At 37.9% G+C, this 19,771-nt stretch overlaps 2 protein-coding genes across 4 annotated transcripts; both read right to left on the reverse strand.

Moving 5' to 3' along the window:
* Nucleotides 1-267: 267 nt before the first annotated feature.
* Nucleotides 268-4,170, reverse strand: LOC137954342 (uncharacterized). Of its 3 annotated transcripts, none has more exons than XM_068801695.1 (3): nt 4,067-4,170; nt 949-1,173; nt 268-569 (listed from the first exon to the last, which is right to left on the reverse strand). In XM_068801695.1, exons 2-3 carry the CDS (start codon nt 1,108-1,110, stop codon nt 414-416), a joined length of 318 nt encoding a protein of 105 aa, XP_068657796.1. In that variant the 5' UTR covers nt 1,111-1,173; nt 4,067-4,170; the 3' UTR covers nt 268-413. The 3 variants fall into 3 exon arrangements, with proteins under 3 accessions (XP_068657796.1, XP_068659034.1, XP_068658227.1); XM_068802933.1 differs by having other exon boundaries at nt 949-1,169; nt 4,067-4,163; XM_068802126.1 differs by lacking the exon at nt 4,067-4,170 and adding an exon at nt 3,834-4,034.
* Nucleotides 4,171-12,218: 8,048 nt separating this feature from the next.
* Nucleotides 12,219-18,873, reverse strand: LOC137956304 (uncharacterized). Its single transcript, XM_068804131.1, has 9 exons — nt 17,627-18,873; nt 17,070-17,125; nt 16,619-16,701; nt 16,153-16,231; nt 15,194-15,304; nt 14,385-14,494; nt 13,391-13,474; nt 13,247-13,284; nt 12,219-12,815 (listed from the first exon to the last, which is right to left on the reverse strand). Exons 1-9 carry the CDS (start codon nt 18,534-18,536, stop codon nt 12,745-12,747), a joined length of 1,542 nt encoding a protein of 513 aa, XP_068660232.1. The 5' UTR covers nt 18,537-18,873; the 3' UTR covers nt 12,219-12,744.
* Nucleotides 18,874-19,771: the final 898 nt, after the last annotated feature.

The raw sequence follows: 19,771 nt of genomic DNA on the forward strand, positions 1-19,771 counted from the left end.
TTATGCTTGACAAATTGAAGAACATCTACATTAAGAAAAAATCCACGAAACATTTTATAGTATTAAAACCACATGTTGGACAAGGATTTCTGAGAAACTTTCAATGTTAACAGGATAAAAGGAAAACTAGTTTCTTCAGCAAGTTGCAGTTTCTCCTAAAATGAAGTAACTGCTGTAGCTTCTACTCCTAACAAAGAGAACAGATAACAGAGGAGCACCATTGACAGATAAAAGTAAGTTTAGGGAGAGAGAGAGAGAGAGAGAATCTACCAAAATCTGTTGAACATCTTAAAATAAAATCCTCAAGATCTAAAAGAGCAAAGCACTACACATGACTCCCTCCTTATTGTCCTTTCTCAGGTTGATCCCTGAATAACTGACAGAGAATCAAACATAAGACTTCTGAATGAACCTTATGACGATGAAGGTACAGCTGCTCCAGATGCACCAGTCAGACTACTAGAAGGCGTTTGTGCAGATGGTGGAACATATATTCGAGCTCTTTTAAGTATTTCTGCAACAACCCAGTGCTTATTTTTGCTTAACGGTCTCGAATGATTCAATCTAACCTGCAAGAGCAAGTTCTACAAATCACAACAGGAGGATTATCCCAATGTGCAACAAATTGACAAAGTCTACAGTCCCCTATGACAGTACACTAAATAGATTGTACACTAATATTTCATCTCCTTATTTTTTAAGAAACTGAGCTGCCTGAGTAGAAAATTAGAGATCTAATATCTGAGGAGGAAGGAGGGGTAACCTCTATATTGAACACAAACAACTAATAACATCCAAAGATCACTGCCATCAAATAGTTCAATTTTCAGAAAAGTGCAACAGGCACAAAAACAAACTTAAGACAACTTAGTTGTAGCATAACGAATGTAATACAACTTAACTGTAACAAAAGTTTTCAGAGAGGGAGAGAGAGGGAGGGTACTATACCCGATCTCCAATGTTACACTCGTTGCTCTCGTCATGTGCCATGAATTTATTGGTTCTTTTGATGTAGCGATTGTAGACTTTGCAGTGGTAAAGATGATCCACAGCCACAACAACTGATTTCTGCATTTTGTTCGAGACAACAATACCTAACACAGGCTTCATCACTACTTTAATTTCAAGTTCACCCACCAAGAGCTAAACAGCCAGCCAAAACTCTCACCCTTCCTGACAAGAGGTTTGACAGGGTTAGTTTGAATAAAGTCAGCTATGAATAAAATTTGACTCTTTAAATTAAAAAAAAAAAAAACTAATTAATGAACCTCATTTGAACGACCCAACTTAGAAAACCAGCAGCACTACTAATACTGTGAAAATCTACTTCTAGTTATCAATTCAGTAAGATGAAACTTCCTAACATCCTGCAGTAGAACCCAAGAGAAATTGCAGATATCATCAAGCAGAAAGGCAAGGAAAAGAGGCCAGAGACACGGGTATGCTGCATTGAACTGTATCTTTTTTTATGACAGTATCAGTTCATCTATCAGGATTAATCAGAGAATTTTAAGAGCTAACAAAAAGAGAGAAACCAGAGATAGAGAACAACCTGCCACGTGTCACCATTCAATGGAACAGAGAATGATTGATGGTGATTCACAAGAAATGTATGAAATATGGCAGAATTAGGAACATAAAATCTCTAGATACAAGAATCAAACAGACAGAATTACATCCCAAGTCCAAACCATCGCAACACCGTAAGAAAACTGTCATTCCACTGAATGCATTAGCTCATTTGACTTGGCAAGCTCCAAATCAAGGGTGCTCTAAGGTTCTGACACAATGAGATCTATATTTGTAAAGAGATTTTTTAGCGAAAACATGAATGTAGCCCTCAGAGATCTAAACCACTGCCCTCACACACTAAGTAGCCCAGGAATCTCATGGATGAACACAATTATCCCTTCCGCAAGTCCATTCAAAAACTTCACCTCAGTTCCTAACAGAAAAGAGTGTAAAGTACAGTTACACGACCAGCAACTAGGTCAGGTCAACTCAGATTTGGGATGGGTAGATTGGATCGGGGGGTCAGACTTGTCCCTTCTACTCTCGGTGAGCTCCCCCAAGCTTCACTGGGGCCAACTCATGTCCGGAGTCTGGATCATGTAACTCTAGTGTAAAGTGCCAGGTTATTTTCTCCACTCTGGTCCCAATTCTTATGAAAAGTACTTGGTAATACTAGTTTGGTTGAACTGTTGGATATGCCCCACCTCCCCCCAAACCTAAGTTGTTCAACTTCTACAAACGTTTTTTCTTTTTCTGGAAAAGCATTCAAATGTTTTTTTTTTTTTTTACTTTTGAAAAGCATTCAAATGGTAGTCTTCTATCAAAAGTATTGGCAAGTCTCCAAAAGTGATTAGTCAAGGATATCAACACATCTGTAAAGAATTCAGTGAATGAAAATAAAACAGCTCCATTGGTCATTGACACTATAATACTCAGTTACCTGATGCCTTACCATTAGGCCATGGAGTCTCTTTGTTTGAAACAACTGAGTACTATAAATATTTGTCTAAAGCAGAATGACTACTGAAGAACCATGAAAGAGCTTAGAAAAAAAGGAGAACTGGCTCAGACGGGGAAGGAAGTGCTGACAGCAAGGTGTTGCCGGGTGACTCATTCCCAAGCCAAAGTGTCTGCCATGCAAGTGGCAATTCTAGGGTGTGTCCTGATCTGCTAGTGGATTGTCCTCTAATCACTCACTTGAGCCACCCACTCAGATTTCAACGAATGAGTTGCTTTCTAATTATGCAGTTTGTGAAAAAACTGATCAGATGGAGCACATATTCTAACAGATAACCTACTACAGGTGAAGCATCGAAACCCCAAGAACTCTCTCCATCTTTAATCTAATACCAATGGATAAAATTGAGTCCCTCTACAAACAATTTGTTATCCTTTGCATATTAGTGGAAGAACACAACCAATTCAAGAAGCAAAAAAATAGAACCTTGATAAGGTACTAATGCCCCAATAACAAACACATTCTCTCGGCTACTCAATGTCCTAATAGATGCAATCCCACTGACTCATGGAACGTACAAATTAACCAGACAAGACACTTTTAAAATAAATATTCATTAACTAAATGATGCAAAGGAATGGTCACCCCTTAAAAGGCAACAGGTATAAGAGACAAACCAGATGCAGGAAAAGATTGTAACAATTTTAGAATAAGAAAATGATTAAAATCTAGCTGCTTCCAATTTGACAAAATGCAACCTCTCTTGCCACAAAAGGAACAAACTTAGAGAAATTTTAAAAGGTATAAACGGCAAAAGAAAAGAAGAAAAGCTTCCCTCTCACTCATTCTTGCTGGATAGCACTAAAATCCATCCACCCAAAACCCAACATAACAAAATAAAATCAAAAGGTAAAGACGTAAACAAATCAGAAAAAAATCCCGAGCTCAATAAACAGAACAGCAGAAAGGGATTTCCTACATGACCGTGCGAAGAAAAATCCTGAGCTCAGTGAAAACTGAGTATCGACTAAGCTTTAAACTATCTTCGTGTTCTGAGCTCAAGGGTCGAAATGACAGAGAGGGATTGTTGGGGTCGTTAGTTGAATTTGTCCAGATTCTATTATTTAGAATCTGTAGACTACTTCCTTAGTCATTTTCCGAATTGCATTGTGATTATAGTCTACAACAATCTGGTATCAGAGCGGTTTAGCAACTTCGGAAAAAAAAAAATTTCGGCGACCTCTTGTTCCTGCGCCGCAGCCGTAGAAACAGAGAGGTTTAGGGATCAAAAGAAAATTTGAGAATCGGGAAGAGCCTCCCGAAAGCGGAGACGGCGAGAGAGGAGAGATCGAAATAGCGAGACCTCTTGCGATCCCTCCTAAGCGCGACCCCTCCGGGAAGAACATTCCGGAGTATCCCGGCGGCGAGAGAGACAGTCGGAGAGAGCAGAGACGGTGAGAGAAATCGCCGGTGAGATTTCCGCGAGAAGAGGAGAAGCACCAGCGCGGGAGGAGAAAAGAAAAAAAAAAAAAAGGGGGAAGAGGAGAGATTTTCGCGAGGAGCGAAGCAGAACCTGTGCGGCAAGAGAAGCAGTACCTGTGCGGGAGGAGAAAAGCTACGCGCGCCTGTGCGGGAGGAGAAAAGCCACGCGCAGGAGGAGATACAGGAAAAAAAAACAGGGGCGTTTTTTCGAAAAAACAACAAAACAGCGCCAGAAATTATTATGTTCAACCTGCGTATTCTTAGGTTTAATGGTCATTAAGATCATATGTCTATTTTATGGAAATTTTTCTTTGTGGAGACCGAATCTCTGTTGTAGCAGAAAGAGCGGTGTTTACTGAATTACAACAAAAATCAATTGCAGACCAAAAACTGAAAGATTTAAAGGTCAAAAATTATTTATTCCAAGTCATTCATCAAACTATTATGGAGGCTGCCAAACACATGTATGAAGCAGAAGTATCAAAGTTTCACAAGAGTCAAAAGAGCACAACAGTTCTTCGGAAGGAGTTTGAGGTTCTACAGATGAAGAGGGTGAAAGTGTTGATGTATACTTCGCTCCAACACTAATCATAGCAAACAAGACAAAGATTCATGGTGAAAACATGCAGCAAGTGGTGATCATTGAGAATATCTTGAGATCAATAACCTCAAGGTTTAACTATGGGGGGGTTAGTCAACTTGAAGGACAAGATGATCTTCAACCACATAACGCCCTTCTCCACTTGAAGTCGTTAGTGGAGCGCAGATGAAGCTTCATCTCGATGCAGGGGATGAAGGGGCCCTTCATCTCCACGGTTTAATTTCAATCATGTGGAAGAAGGCCCTTTTTGATCTTCTTCGAATTGAAGGATGGGCGACGCCCTCGGCCTCGCTCTCTCTCCTCGCACCCCCCCCCATCGCGCGTCGTTTTTTCTTTTTTCCTCCTCTCTCCCGCACTGCCTTCCCCACCGCCGTTCGCCGGGCCAATAGCTTTCGCCGCGCCACCGTCGTCCACCGCCGTCCAGCAACCGAGAACAAACCCAAGGAGAGCTCGAGAGAGTCTCCGTCGAGGTGAGTTCGACAGTAGTCGCTCGCCAGGCCGAGAAGAGATCCGAGAGGCCTTCTCCGGTGCAACTTCCGCTTTCCGACCATCCTCCGGCGTCGGTTACGTATTTCCGACCAGTCCCGGAGCTATTCCGACTCCAACCGAGACTCGAGAGAGCCGGTTGGAGAACGTCAGCTCTGTTTCGCTCTTCGCCGGACGTTACCTCCGTCCGTCGGCTTCTAACCGTCGGCGTCGGCGTCGTCTCTACCTCCGGCCACTCACTATTGCTACCCGACGCCACCAATTTCCGGAAATTGCAGCACCCGTGAGAACGAGTTGCTGCCCGAGCGAGAGGAGGAAGAAGGGGAGTAATTCGTCATTATTGAATTTAATTTTTCATATAGTTTGAACTTAGGTTTTGAATGTTAATTGAATCTGATTTGATAATTAAGGTTTATTTAAGATTTATTTTCTTGATATTTGATTAAATTAGCTAATTAGGGTAAGATTATAATTGAGGTTGGATTTTGGTATTTTAATCCGATTTCTGTCTTTAACTCTAGGCGCCCGAGAGGGGCTAGACGCAAGAATTGAGAATCCGGATTCGTGGTTACGTGGCGCTCGAGAGAGAGGCACGAATCACGGTAAAATCCAAAGTTGATAATTTTAGCATCATCACAATAGGAAATTGATTCTCTGCATTCTATTGTAATCCGATCTTTGTCATTAACTCTAGGCGCCCGAGAGGGGCTAGACGCAAGGATTGAGAATCCGGATTCGTGGTTACGTGGCGCTCGAGAGAGGCACGAATCACGGTAAAATCCAGAGTTGACGTTTCCTGTTGTGCAAGTAGTTAATTAAATTATTGCTTGACAATTTAGGAAATAGTTAATTAAATTATTGCTTGATAATTTAGGATATAATTAGTGTTTAGTTCAGATTAATTCATCATATTTGGTTAGGCTAGTTGACTGAAGAATACACAAAATTCAATCCTCCCTGGTAAATAAAATATAATTAAAGTATGCATTTGATTAATATATCATCATTAATTATGTCAAAATATATTATTAATTAATACAATACAAATCTATCTTATGTTATTAATATAATATTTTTTATTCATTAATCAGAATTTTTTTTATTCACTCTATTGTATTAGTGATTTAATAGTGGTAATTAAAATATTGTTAACTCAGACACTTTGGTTTAATTAGTTCATTTTTATAATTATTAAAATCAATAATTTTAAATTTCTATAAGATGAAGATGAAGATGAAGTTGTCTTGACTAACACCCTATTTCAAAGATTTAGAAGATGAAGTTGTCTTGACTAATACCCATTTCGAAGATGAAGATCATGTAGATACATAAGATGAAGATGAAGATCAAATTTTCATTTTGTTGACTAACCCCCCCTATGTTGTGTGTTCGATTGAAGAGTCTAATAACTTAGACACCTTAACCATTGATGACTTGCAGAGCAGCTTACTGGTGCATGAGCAGAGGATGAACGGGCATGGAAGAGAAAATGAGCAGGCATTAAAAGTGACCTACGATGATAGAAGCAGTGGAAGAGGAGGCGGTCGAGCTCATGGAGTTTCTCGAGGAAGAGGCAGACAAGCATTCAACAAAGCTATTGTTGAGTGTTATAAGTGTCATCAATTGGGGCATTTTCAATATGAGTGTCCTAAATGGGAGAAGGAAGCAAATTATGCTAAGTTTGAAGAAAAAGAAGAAATGTTGCTGATGTCATATGTGGAGTTTAATCAATCAAGGAGAGAAGATGTCTAGTTCATTGACTCAGGGTGTAGCAATCATATTTGTGCAAATAAGGAGTGGTTCTCGAGTCTTGATGAGGAATTCTGGCAATCTGTGACACTCAGGAATAATTCCAAAATGGCTATGTTGGGAAAAGGTAACATTAAGTTGCAAATTATTGGAGCTACTCAGGTAATCACTAATGTTTTCTATATACCTAAGTTGAAAAATAACTTATTAAGTGTTGGACAGTTGTAAGAAAGAGGTGTAACTATTTTGATACCACATGGAGTTTGTAGAGTCTATCATCCCAAACGCAGGCTTATTATGTAAGCAGCAATGTCTGCAAACAGGATGTTCATTTTTCTTGCAAAAATTCTACCAAAAGCTCCTACTTGCTTCCAAACAATTCTTGAAGACAACACTCACCTTTGGCACTGCAGATATGGGCATCTGGGTTTCAAGGGTCTGAGAACATTGCAATATAAGCAAATGGTGAGAGGGTTACCACAGTCGAAGGCACCATCCAAAATATGCACTGATTGCATGGTGGGAAAGCAACACATGGATGCATTTCCAAAGAGGAGTTTATGAAGAGCATCACAAAGACTGCAATTGGTACATGCTGACATATGCAGATCCATAAACCCTATTTCTAATAGTAAGAAAAGGTATTTCATAAGCTTTATTGATGATTACAGTCGTAAGGTATGGATATATTTTCTTACTGAAAAAACTGAAGCTTTTACTATCTTCAAGAATTATAAAAACCTTGTTGAGAAAGAGATATGAATTTTTATTCATTGTTTGCGCACAGATAGGGGTGGAGAGTTCACCTCTCACGAGTTCAATGTTTTTTGCAAAGTTAATGGTATTAGTAGGCAACTCACTGCAGCCTACACTCCCCAACAAAATGAAGTAGTTGAGAGCAAGAACAAAATGATCATGAACATGGTTAGTGTTGTCAGAGAAGCAAGTTCCAAAGAAATTCTGGCCAGAAGCAATAAATTGGACAGCGCATATACTCAATAGAAGCCCTATATTGGTAGTGAAAGATATGACTCCTGAAGAGGCTTGGAGTGGTGCCAAACCCAATGTTGATTATTTTCGAGTTTTTGGATGCATTGGCCATGTTCATGTGTCAGACAATAAGAGAAAGAAGCTGGATGATAAGAGTTTTCAGTGTGTGCCGCTAGGGATGAGTGAAGAGTCTAAAGCATATAGACTTTATGATCCGGCGTCCACGAAGATAGTTGTCAACAGATATGTGATTTTTGAAAAAAATGAGTGTTGGGATTGGGGGAGAAGTAATGAACAAGCAAGACTTGTTATCCTTGAGTGGGGAGATAGTAATGAACAAGGAAGTGAAGCTGATCAAAGTGAAGAAGAATCCGAAGAGGAGGTGGTAGCAGAAGGTGGAGAGGCTAGTTTATCTTCAAATGAGTCGCCTGGAGAGAATTCTCCAACATATGAAGAAAGCTCACCAGAAGGGAGGACCAGAAGAGTACCGTTCTGGATGGAAGATTATGTGAGTGGAGGAGAGTTTTCAAAAGAAGAAGTTGAGCATAACAATTCGGTTCTGTTTACCTCAACTCTTTGAAGAAGCTGTTCAGAGTTCCAAGTGGAGAGCTACAATGGACTTGGAGATAGAAGCGATTGAAGGAAATGGGACTTGGGAGCTGACATATTTGCCTAAAGGAATGAAAAATATTGGAGTAAAGTGGGTTTTCAAAATTAAATTCAACGAAAATGGTGAGGTTGACAAGTGTAAGGCTCGGTTGGTGGCAAAAAGGTATGCACAACAGCATGACATAGATTATACTAAAGTGTTTGCACTTGTGGCTAGGTGGGATACGATTCGAATGGTAATTGCTTTAGCAGCTCAAAATAGTTGGAATGTGTTTCAGCTTGACGTCAAAAGCGCTTTCTTACATGGAGAGCTAAGTGAAGTGGTGTTTGTTGAGCAACCACAGGGTTATGAGAAGAAAGGTGAAGAGTATAAGGTGTACAAATTGAATAAGGCATTGTATGGCTTTAAACAAGCCCCTGGTGCATGGTACAACCGGATTGAAGCATATTTTGTCAAAGAAGGATTTGAGAGGTGCAGTTGTGAATACACCTTATTCATAAAAACAGGAGATGGAGGTAAATTTTGATTATTAGCTTATATGTTGATGATTTAATTTTTACTGGTAATGATGATAATATGTTTGTTAAGTTCAAAAATTCTATGAAACTTGAATTTGATATGACTGATTTGGGGAAAATAAAATTTTTTTTCGATGTGGAGGTGTTACAAAATCTTGAAGGCATTTATATTAGTCAAAGAAAGTATGCAAAAGAAGTTTTGGAGAAGTTTCAAACGGAGAAGAGTAATAGTGTGAAGAATCCCATTGTTCCTGGCGTTAGACTAATGAAGGATGAAGAAGGAGTCAAGGTGAATGCTACAATGTACAAACAATTGGTTGAAAGTCTTACGTATCTAACTGCAACAAGGCCGGACTTGATGTATGTGGTGTCTCTCATTAGCAGATTCATGACAAGTCCAACTGAGTTGCATTTGCAAGTTGCGAAAAAGGTGTTACGATACTTGAAAGGTACTGTGGATTTGGGAGTCTTTTATCGAAAGGAGGGTAATGGAGAATTGATGGCATATATAGACAGTGATTATGCAGGAGATGTAGATGACAGGAAAATCACTTCTGGTTATGTGTTTCTACTCAGTGAAGGAGTTGTGTCCTGGTCCTCTAAAAAATAGCCTATAGTTACTTTGTCCACTACTGAAGCAGAGTTTGTGGCAGCTGCCTCTTGTGCTTGTCAAGGGGTGTGGATGAGGAGAGTATTGGAGAAGCTTGGTCAGTCTCGAGGCAAGTGTACCACTGTGTTAAGTGACAACAGTTCTACCATTAAGCTATCCAAAAACCCAGTCATGCATGGACGCAATAAACACATTGATGTAAGGTTTCATTTTTGCGTGATTTGACCAACGTTGGAGTTGTTGAGTTGAAACATTGTGTCACACAAAAACGAATTGCTGACATTATGACAAAATCACAAGTTGGATGTGTTTTTTAAGCTACGTGAATCAATGGGGGTGTGTGTGTGATACCACGAGTAAATTGAAAGCATTACTGCAATTAGTTTAGGGGAGGAATTGTTGGGGTTGTTAGTTGAATTTGTCCAGATTCTATTATTTAGGATCGGTAGACTACTTCCTTAGTATTTACCACGTTATTAGGATCATAAAACTTGGGTTTGTTTTTCTATTTTTAGCTATTTGTAAGGCTTACAAAAGCCAACATGTTTTTGAATGATATCCTTCATTTATTTTCCAAATTGCATTGTGGGGGGGTTAGTGCACATGACTCAGGACATGATCTTCATGCGCATTACGTAGGTCATGTCCTGATGTCGTTAGGGAGCGCCCAAATTCATGTCATGTACATGAATATACATGAATCAAGAGTTCATGTCTCAAGAGTAACGGGCGGAAAGTGTTTTCTGCCCGATTTTGAGAATCATCTACATGACTCTCGCGCGGAGCTGTCTCTCGGGGCTCTCTCTGCCGCACACCCTCTCCGCCATTGCATTCCGGCAGCCATCTCTCTTTCTTTGCTCCCTCTCTCGTCTCCTTTCCCGCAGCCCTCTCTCGTCTTCGTTCCCGCAACCCTCTCTCGTCTCCGCAACCCTCTCCCGTCTCCATTCCCGCAACCCTCTCTCATTTCCACAACCCTCTCTCATTCCCGCAGAGCACGGGAGGTTGAGCATTTGTAGAGCATCTCGGCCTCCCTCTCTTCTCCCTCTCGGCGTACCGTCGGAGCGCCGCCTCTGTTGGCATTGCCCGCCGCCGTCGCCGGCCGTTGCCTTTGCCTAGCCGTCGCCGTCGCCATCGCCCCGCTGGCTCGCTGCTGAGGAAGACGAAGATGTTTAATTTTTCCTAAGTTAGGAAAAATTAAACTATCTTCATAAAAATTATTAATGTATACTTTTTATTTATAAAGTAATTATTTTTATTTTACAATTACTATATTAAAATAGTGATTTAATAGTTATAATTAAAATATTGTTAAAATAAATATTTGATAAATTATTTTGGCATAATTATCCGATTGTTATAGTTAATTAAACCAATGGTTTTAAATTTTGTGATAATATATTATTAATTAATAATACATAAAATATATTATGTACAAATATATAGTGTGTTAAAATTATGATTAGATCAAGTTTTTCTCTTAAATTATTCATTTTTAGGTTAAAATATATCATATGTTATTAATAAATTAATAACTTAATGTATTACTTTTATTTTTTTATTTATAATGTTATTTATTTATTATTTATAATTAATCATATACGTATTTCATTGACTTATGTAATTACCATATTAATATACAATAAAATATCTAATTCAATTAATAAATATATTAGTATATTTAATTATACATTCAATAACTTATTAGTATAGTAATAATGGTTATTTTACCTGGGTTTAAGGATTATGTTGTAATTAAGTGCACTATAAAAGGTTTAAAAATTCTCTTGTTTTTCATGTTTTTCTCATGTTGGGGCACTAACACTGGAAACTGTTTTCCAATGCACATGAAGTTGTCAATATTAACACAAATTCTTACCTGATCTGACATGATTTTCATGTACATGACATGACATGATTTTCATGTTGGACATGACTTAATTTTCAAGAATCCACTTTGGGGCACTAACCCCCTGTGAGTATATTCTACAATAGGGATTTATCCAGACGAGCACGCAAGGGAAAACCCGATTCAACAGTACAGGTGTGGACCTTTCTGAGGAGCCAACGACGGCATAAGAGAAGCGAAGCACAGAATGAGAACAGCAGCTACCGCCGACTGCTGCTGGAGTAGAACGAGAGGAAAGTGGTTTGCAGGTCAGAATCAACCAAGGGCTAGAGAACAGCTTACTCTGACCTACTCTGCAAAACAGTCTGCAACAGCCATCAATGTAGAAAGGACGAAAACAAAAAGAAGGTGAATTTACAGCTAACTGTTCGATCAGAGAGAACACTCACCAGAGATTGCAGCAGCCGAGAGAAGGGAGGAAGCAAGGGGAGAGAGTGTTTAGTTAATCCAAAGCGAACAGGGCTTTCCCACCAAAAGCCAAAAATACCAAATGAGAAGAGATCAGACAGAGGTCATGTGTATCAACTATTTAAATAATTTAATTTAATTTGAATTTTTATTGATATGTAATACTTATAACTGATAATATTGAAGTTAATTTCTAAAGATTTCATAATCACACTCGAACTTCTTCATCTTTTTAATATGTAAAAAATATAATTAATTTAAACTAAATAAAATATTTAAATAATATCTTAACAATTTTAATCTTTTGATTAAAACATACTTGTCCATAAAAATAATTACTCCCGTAGAACTTCGTCATATTTTTAATATGTAAAAATAGTTTTTTCAATTGCTGAAAAAGCTGCTTTGTGAAACAACTTTTTACTTATCATATCAAACATCATTGAGCTTGAATATGTCGGCAAACATGAATGAAACAGCACTAAGCACGGAAACACTGCTTGACCTGCTTACATGTTCTCGAGTAGATCTTCTAACAAACGAATGGATCAAAACCATGCATTCATGTAAACTCGCATTGTGCAAATCCATCTAGTGACACCTCAAACTTCAGATAGTGTTGAACCCAGTCTTTACAATTAACCAGCAACCACATCTGAGTACAAACCAAACCAGCAGCATGCCATAAGTCCTGGCGACTGATATCAGCTCTATGCACGGCCTCTCTTTGCCCAATGCCCCTGTTTGGCGGAGAAGACAAACCAAAATAGATCGTCTTTAGCCTGTGTGCTTGAAGATGGTCTTGCCCGTGTTGCTTCAATGAATATGAATATCATATTAGCAAAGAATCTTCAAAACCTTCACATTACTCTCAGGGAGAGGCAGCTCTTGCAGGTACTGCAAGGAAGAATGATTTAGAAGTAGCTCTTGGTGATCTGTTCTTGCAACTCTTGAAAATCCCATGCATCATCTACTGAATATTCCCCTGAACAGAATAATTCAGTGTACACTGATTAGGTCAACACCATAAAGCGAAGCTCAAAGTTTCAATATTATGATAGTAAGTGTGGAGTAAAAGATGAAGGGAATGATTGCCAAGTAAAAAAGAGAGGATTTAAAATATTTTGCTCAATGGGGATGAGTAGGTGCATTGCTTTTTTTTTTCAAATGCCAAGTTCTCATGGAGTAATATACAAGTTGCAGAAAAGTGTGATAATTTTTTAGATTTAATGAAAAGGGAAAAGAAAATGGCATTGGCTGTGTTATAAAGAGCATGTGTTGTTTGTTGAAGAGAGGTAGATGGTTGCAAATAAATGGGTAAAATAAGACAAGTATTCCTCTAGGGGTGAATATAAGCCTTCCAAGAACTCAAGAAAAAAACCAACAATCTAAAAGAATATTGGGTTGAGGTGTTACCAATAGAGTCTCTTCGCAGAGCCGTCAAATGTGCACAGCTGTAAACCAACAATTTAATCCAGCATTAGTTCAATCCACAGAACAAGCCTGAAGGCCTTGAGATTGCTCAAGAAACACAACATTAATAACAGTGTGTTCTTATACCTGCCAAGAGCTTTTCCAAAATCTGCGCACAGAGATCGTATATATGTCCCTTTAGAGCATGTAATTCGAAAGACCAAATTTTGTCTGCATATAGAAAAGGTAAAAGTCACTTCGAATACAATCACAAAAATCAGACTCCTTTCTATAACTTCTTCACAGATTGCTCAAGTGTCAGCTTGTTAAATGGAAATTGCTCGGATTTTTCTTTTATTTTCATATTGACACAATTTGAACGTGCTTAGCACATAATCAGCTAGACAAATAAAAACATTGTGGTTAGACCTTTCTGTTCCTCTTTTTATGATGCTATCAGCACGAGGAAAGAAACATAACCAAACCACACCACACCACAGAGGAAAAAGAGAATGAGCAAACAAAGATAACGGACATAAAAATATAATACACTCAACTTTGAAAAAAAAAGCACTGAGCCTACAAAACAAAACAAAGTACACAAAGGGTGGCAGTTAAGTTCACAAGGGATCTTCCTAATAAAATCCAACAGGCTTGAAACCAAATCACCACCAAGAGAAATTCAAAGAAACTTTGTTTCCACAGGATCTTTCGAGAATCTAAAGTAAGTGAGAAAGCATATGCGAACCAGTTTTCTACAACCAATGATTCTATTTCATGCTTTGCGATATTACTATCTTCTTGGTTCAACAATCTACACATCATCAGCTATGGAAGAATAGAACAACATAACATTGCTGTTTTTTTAAGAAGAACAAAATAACATTGCTGTTGCATGCTGTCTTAAAAAAAATTGATGTTCTATTCGATATGGAATCTGTTGTAATTGCAATGTCATCTCAGGCAACATGGCAAAGAGACAATAATTGAATCATTATAAATGCAGTAAGCTCATGAAAAGCACAAATAGTATGTGCTTTATCACCATTACTGACTCTAGTTATCAAATATAGACCAATGAGAGAGAGCAACTACATAGGTGCCCTTGAGAGCATTGAGCCAAACTGACAAAGAGACAGACCTGTCATCTAAACTGCGTTCAATATCAAACTGGTAAATTGAAATGCGCCTTGGGGAAAGCTCAACAGTTTCCCCTCGCCTTGCTTTGTCATACATCTTTTCACCTCCTACCTGTCCATTGTTCAACAAAATTTAACCAAACAGACATTTAACTAGAGCACCAAAGTTAATTATGCATGGTCAACATACTGCCCACAGCAGTAAGAATTGAGGATTTAGGTAAATGAGCTCTGCTCATATCTTCCAAGTCTCATCTGATGCAAGGACATCTATACCCAAAGTAGTTTATGATGTTCTTACTCATCTACTGTCATCTACATCCAACATGTGAATACTAACATGTATAGTTGAAAGGCCTCCAAAAGATTGGGCTTCCATAAGCACACCATATGTTAGCCAGTTAGCATTGAAATCAAGGATATCACATGGCAATAATTTGGTGTTTCTAGCTATAAAAATTTTAAGCACGAATTCTTGAATTCTCCAACAAGTGTAGTCTTAGGACATATGACCTATTTGTGATGTGAACACCAGGGAGTCTTCAACAAAACCACATGTATTCTCACAAAGATCCTACCAGTCAGAAGATACCAATTTTAATTCGTGTATATGGCCATAGAACAGATAAATACCGACTTTTGATTTTCATAGACAGCTAAAAAATAAGGCTGCTCCCAAATAATGCATCAGATTTGGACTATTGAACAAGAGTTTGATATAACATTTTCCCCCCTTGAAGTAATTGGAAAGACTGCTATGCTGAAAACAAATTACAATGAATTAACATGTTGATTTAGAAAATCTACTTACCTTGATGGCAGAAAACATGGGAGGAACTTGCCATATTTCACCACTAAAAGATGCAGCAGCTTTCCTAATATCCCCATCCTTTATGTGCTCCCATGGCTCTCGTTGGATTATCTTCATAGATACATATAATTGGTAAGAGCAGAGAAAAAAAGGAATCTAAACCAGTAGACATTACGAGTCCAGTAAGTAACCTAATAAAAATGCGCCTAACACCTACAAAAAATGCCCTTCATCCAAAAAAAAAAAAATTCAAGTACAAAATGAGAGCTATTTTAAGCATTGGAGGAAATCAACAATCACTCCAGTTTATGTAGCAACATTTGGAGACCTTGGTCACTGTCTTTAGTCAGTCTTGGAGATCTGCCATTAGAGGCCACAAAATGCAAAACCCTGAATCCATTTGAATGCCAATTTGGCCCTACTGTTCTTACAAATATTTTCACAGACGAGATATTATGAAAGAACTTTGCAGTTCCAATATTCTCAATCTACTCAAACTATATACTTCAGACTCTGTTTCACTATCAACGTATCTTATTTGCACAATATATTTAATGCATTTAGTTCTTCTAATGATGAAGCACATAAAAAAAATTTCATTACTTGTACTTTAAATATCTTCAAATTTTATTAATTTTGTCCAATTGGTACAACCAATTTGCACTGATGTGGGTACAGATCATATTACCAATGTAAGCTTCAATCTCACTTGTTTTCAAGCAGGTCATCATCCACATATTATCAATAAAGCATATCTTGATTTGAATACGGGTTGTTTCTGAGTATGTTTTGCGTTCTTTCCAGTAGAAAAATGCATATATACATATATGTATATGTGTCTGAATATATGAATATATGAATATATAAATATATCAGAAATTTCATGAGAAAAGCTATAAGGTTGCATTATGCTTGGAAATATTGTGCAAGGGGTCATCAATTGGAATGAATAAACAGACCGGTGAATCTGCATCCCAGGTTGATGTAGCCTCCCCCAACCTGAAAACTCCACTGTAACCCTTGATCATACCCTGATATCTGCAATAAACACGTGTCAAAGGCCTTACAAGAACCACTTCTAACAGTAATCAACTGATTCCTTAAATTCAAGCAGATAAATCACTTACAGACCTTCTCTGGGCCATTGGGTAAGTTTCAGACAATGAATAAACAAAGATAAGAAAGCAAACTTGGCAAAGAAAACAAGCCACTCTGCACAGGAGTAGTTTCTTTAAGCCAATGAAATGATATAGATATCCAGTCAAGTATTGTGTAGAAACAGATAAAACATGGTGTTCCCTGACTAAATTCAGGATGAAATGCAATGTCTTCTACCTTTCTCAGAGCAAAAAGTCAAGAAGAGGTACACTTGTACACTATCTAAGAAAAGGATTAAAAACAGAAAACTAGAATTCACATATATACCTCTCCACCAACTTTGTAGCTTTACCAACACAGACAATCAACAGACCAGTTGCCATAGGATCAAGAGTACCTGCATGCCCCACCTGGGTCCAAGATATTCATGAGAATGAACACTCATAAGGTTTCTGTATTGTTTGGAACCAAATAAACAAAAGGGAATGGAAATGTTTTCCCAGTGTACAGCTTTCCGAGATGCATCTGCCAGTTTTTCCAGTAATGAAGCATCTCCCTTTGGTTTTGCATTTACCTTTCATTGTAAATACTATAAAATGGTTCTTAAGTCCATTTCAGTCCCAAAAATAAACAATGAAAGATAAGAAAAAAGGGGACTTCCATAAGAAAGTTTCATTGGCAAATAGGGAAAAATGACTCCGGTTCCTAGCATTGTTCACCGTGTCACTGACGCATCCTTACATTGGAATACATAACAACCTTAGAAAGAAGACATTACCTTTTGCACTTTGACCAGACGACGTAGCTTTCCACAGACTGTAAACGAAGTCCAGCCTGTTTTGAAAAGTAATCAATGTTAATAAGAAAATCAACACTTTAGCAACCTCACTGGAGAAGCAGTAAAGAAGTCATAAAGCTTTTTATACTTTCACTGATGCCAATTTTTTTGACTTTTTTTTTGCATTAACTTCTTTCCTTTTTGTTTCTTTCTGGAAGAGGACTCACAAAATAAAGGTTGGCAGTTTTCTTAGAAGCACAATCCTGCCCAATAGAGGAGCAAGAAGCTTCCTTGTACTACCCAGAACTTGAAGAAAATAATTCAATCTTTTGAAACTGCTACATATAATGTATAAAATTTTCTGTGGTACTAACCATACAATATTTATAATTTCAGAATATATGTACATATATATAACAGTGTACTCCACATAACAACAAAACACAACTGTTGCTATGCTATCTTCTTCTATCTTCCCATTGACCCACACTTGATAACAATGTTAACAGTTACTAAGTTCATGACTGGTTGAAGATTTAGGAAGAGAAGTTTCAGACCTTTTGGTTTGTTGACGAGGACCACGGTGCCACAAGGTCCATCCCATCTAGGAGGAAGTCCACTTCTCTTGGAGGCTAAAAATGGCTCCCCTGGCACAGCTTCTCCACCGCTTGGTGCCTTCTTCAAACACTTGAAAAATTCCTCTACTTTCTTCTCTGTTACATTCAACTTCCCACTTTTAGAGGAGCTCGCCTCATCCATATTTTTATCCCCTTCGTCGAAAAACACCAATCGCTTATCTTCGTCATCGACCTTCTCTTCCTTCTTTCCTGCTCCTCTCTCTTTCTTCTCTCTGGTCCCACTTTCTTTCTTCTTCCCTTTCACCGACCCGGTATGTTCTGCAGGATCCACAAATGCCTTGTCTAGACAATGTTCCGGAAAATACTTCTTCTCCAACTGGTAAACCATCTTATAATGCTTCTCCTTTTCCCATGGAAACGCAAACGTGTCGTAGAAGTATAGCTCCTCTTCTCTGGAATGCAAAGTCGGAAGTTCAACGACCTCCGGCTTCAATTCGATGTACTTATCTTCGCGGTTGCGGGCTTCATCATCTGTATCCGACCCATACATCCTCTTCTCCCTCTTGCTGTAATATTTCCTCATGGACTTATCCATTCCCTCCAAATTTGAAGCTTTTTTATCTGAAATCTTTCCATCGGCCCAGTCTTCAAAAGGGGTATCGGAATTTGGATTCTCCGAAGGCTCCCTCAGTGAGTCTTCCCTCCCCGGCTTCGGGGCCTTTCGAGCGGAGATACGAAGACGGCGAGGGGGACGAGAAGAGATGAGTTCATAGTAAAGTGGGTACGGAGTTGTCGGATAATTAGAAACGAAACGAGTGGAGATTGTTGGGTTTCTGTTGAAAATAATGGATTTGGAGCACAGAAAGGACAGAGTTCTGGAAACTGCCATCGTTTCGGGACTGGAGGTATGTGGTACAACTACCACGAAAACGAAAGGTAGCCTGTTAACATGGAGCAAGAAATTCGAGCTCTCACCTTCGCAGAATTATATAGTAGAGGCAGAACAGTGAGCAAAACGGCAGAACTGAAGAGGAGGCCTGCAATATCTGGCTCACAATTGCAGGAGACCGGTGAGAATGAAGATGGTGAAAATCGAATGGACCCCTACACCAAGAAAGTAAACGCTCACAAAGGAGAGTGGGGGGGAGGGCGCTCCTGGTCTCTCCTCGACTCGGTCTTCAATCAAAGTTCATCTCCTTCCCTCGGACTGCTCCTCCAAGTCCGTAGTCCCAACACCTCAGCCATCTTAGCAGGTAGCTCCAGAAATAGAAAAAGAGAAAAAGAACTGCATTCTTTTTTTGTGTGTGACAGAAAAATACGAACTTACACAAAAAGTAATGGGTAAAAAACTTTGTTGTATTAGTGTGCATAATTAAAACAAAATAGAGGAAAATGGAGAATAAATTTATTAATAAAATACTCTGATAAATTTTTAACGTAGATAGTTTATTTTAAATTTTAATTAACAAAATAAGATAAATAATTTAAATTTTAATAAAAAATAATTTAATTAAATATAAAATAATATACCTAAATAAACATAATTAATTTTATAATGACTAATACTTAATCAAATTCTTACTTTTACAATATCGAAATCATCACTTTTAAATAGTAATTTAATACATTATTAAATTTTAATAATATAAAAAAGGATAATTTATTAATAAAATTAGATAGATTTTTATTTAATCTGAATTAATACAATAATTACAAGATAAAATGAAAATATTAATTTAATTAATTATAAAAATAGAATACTTAAACAAAAATATTTACTCTAGATACTTGATCAAATTCTTATTTTTATGATATTTTAATTATTACTCTTAAATTAGTAATTCAATATAATATTAAAAGTCATAAAAATAATTCTTGGAAAGACAGAAAACACCCCCTCACCACCGGTGTAGATAGTAAATACTTTGATATTTATTAAGATGTTAACCTCACACATATACCATCTCATATGTCACACATACATAGTTCAGATAATAACATAAACAGTCACTGTTTAATTAAAGACTGCGGCATAATTTTCCAAGAAGGAAAACTAAACTGTCTCGGCTACATGACTGTATCATCTCCACTGCACTCTGCTGCTTGCTCAGTATTAGGTAATGG

This window comes from Aristolochia californica, unplaced genomic scaffold (genome assembly GCF_029961685.1).
Source record: "Aristolochia californica isolate CCGP_79_NKW_82.1479 unplaced genomic scaffold, dmAriCali1.0.hap1 SCAF_1, whole genome shotgun sequence".
NCBI classification, from domain to species: domain Eukaryota; kingdom Viridiplantae; phylum Streptophyta; class Magnoliopsida; order Piperales; family Aristolochiaceae; genus Aristolochia; species Aristolochia californica.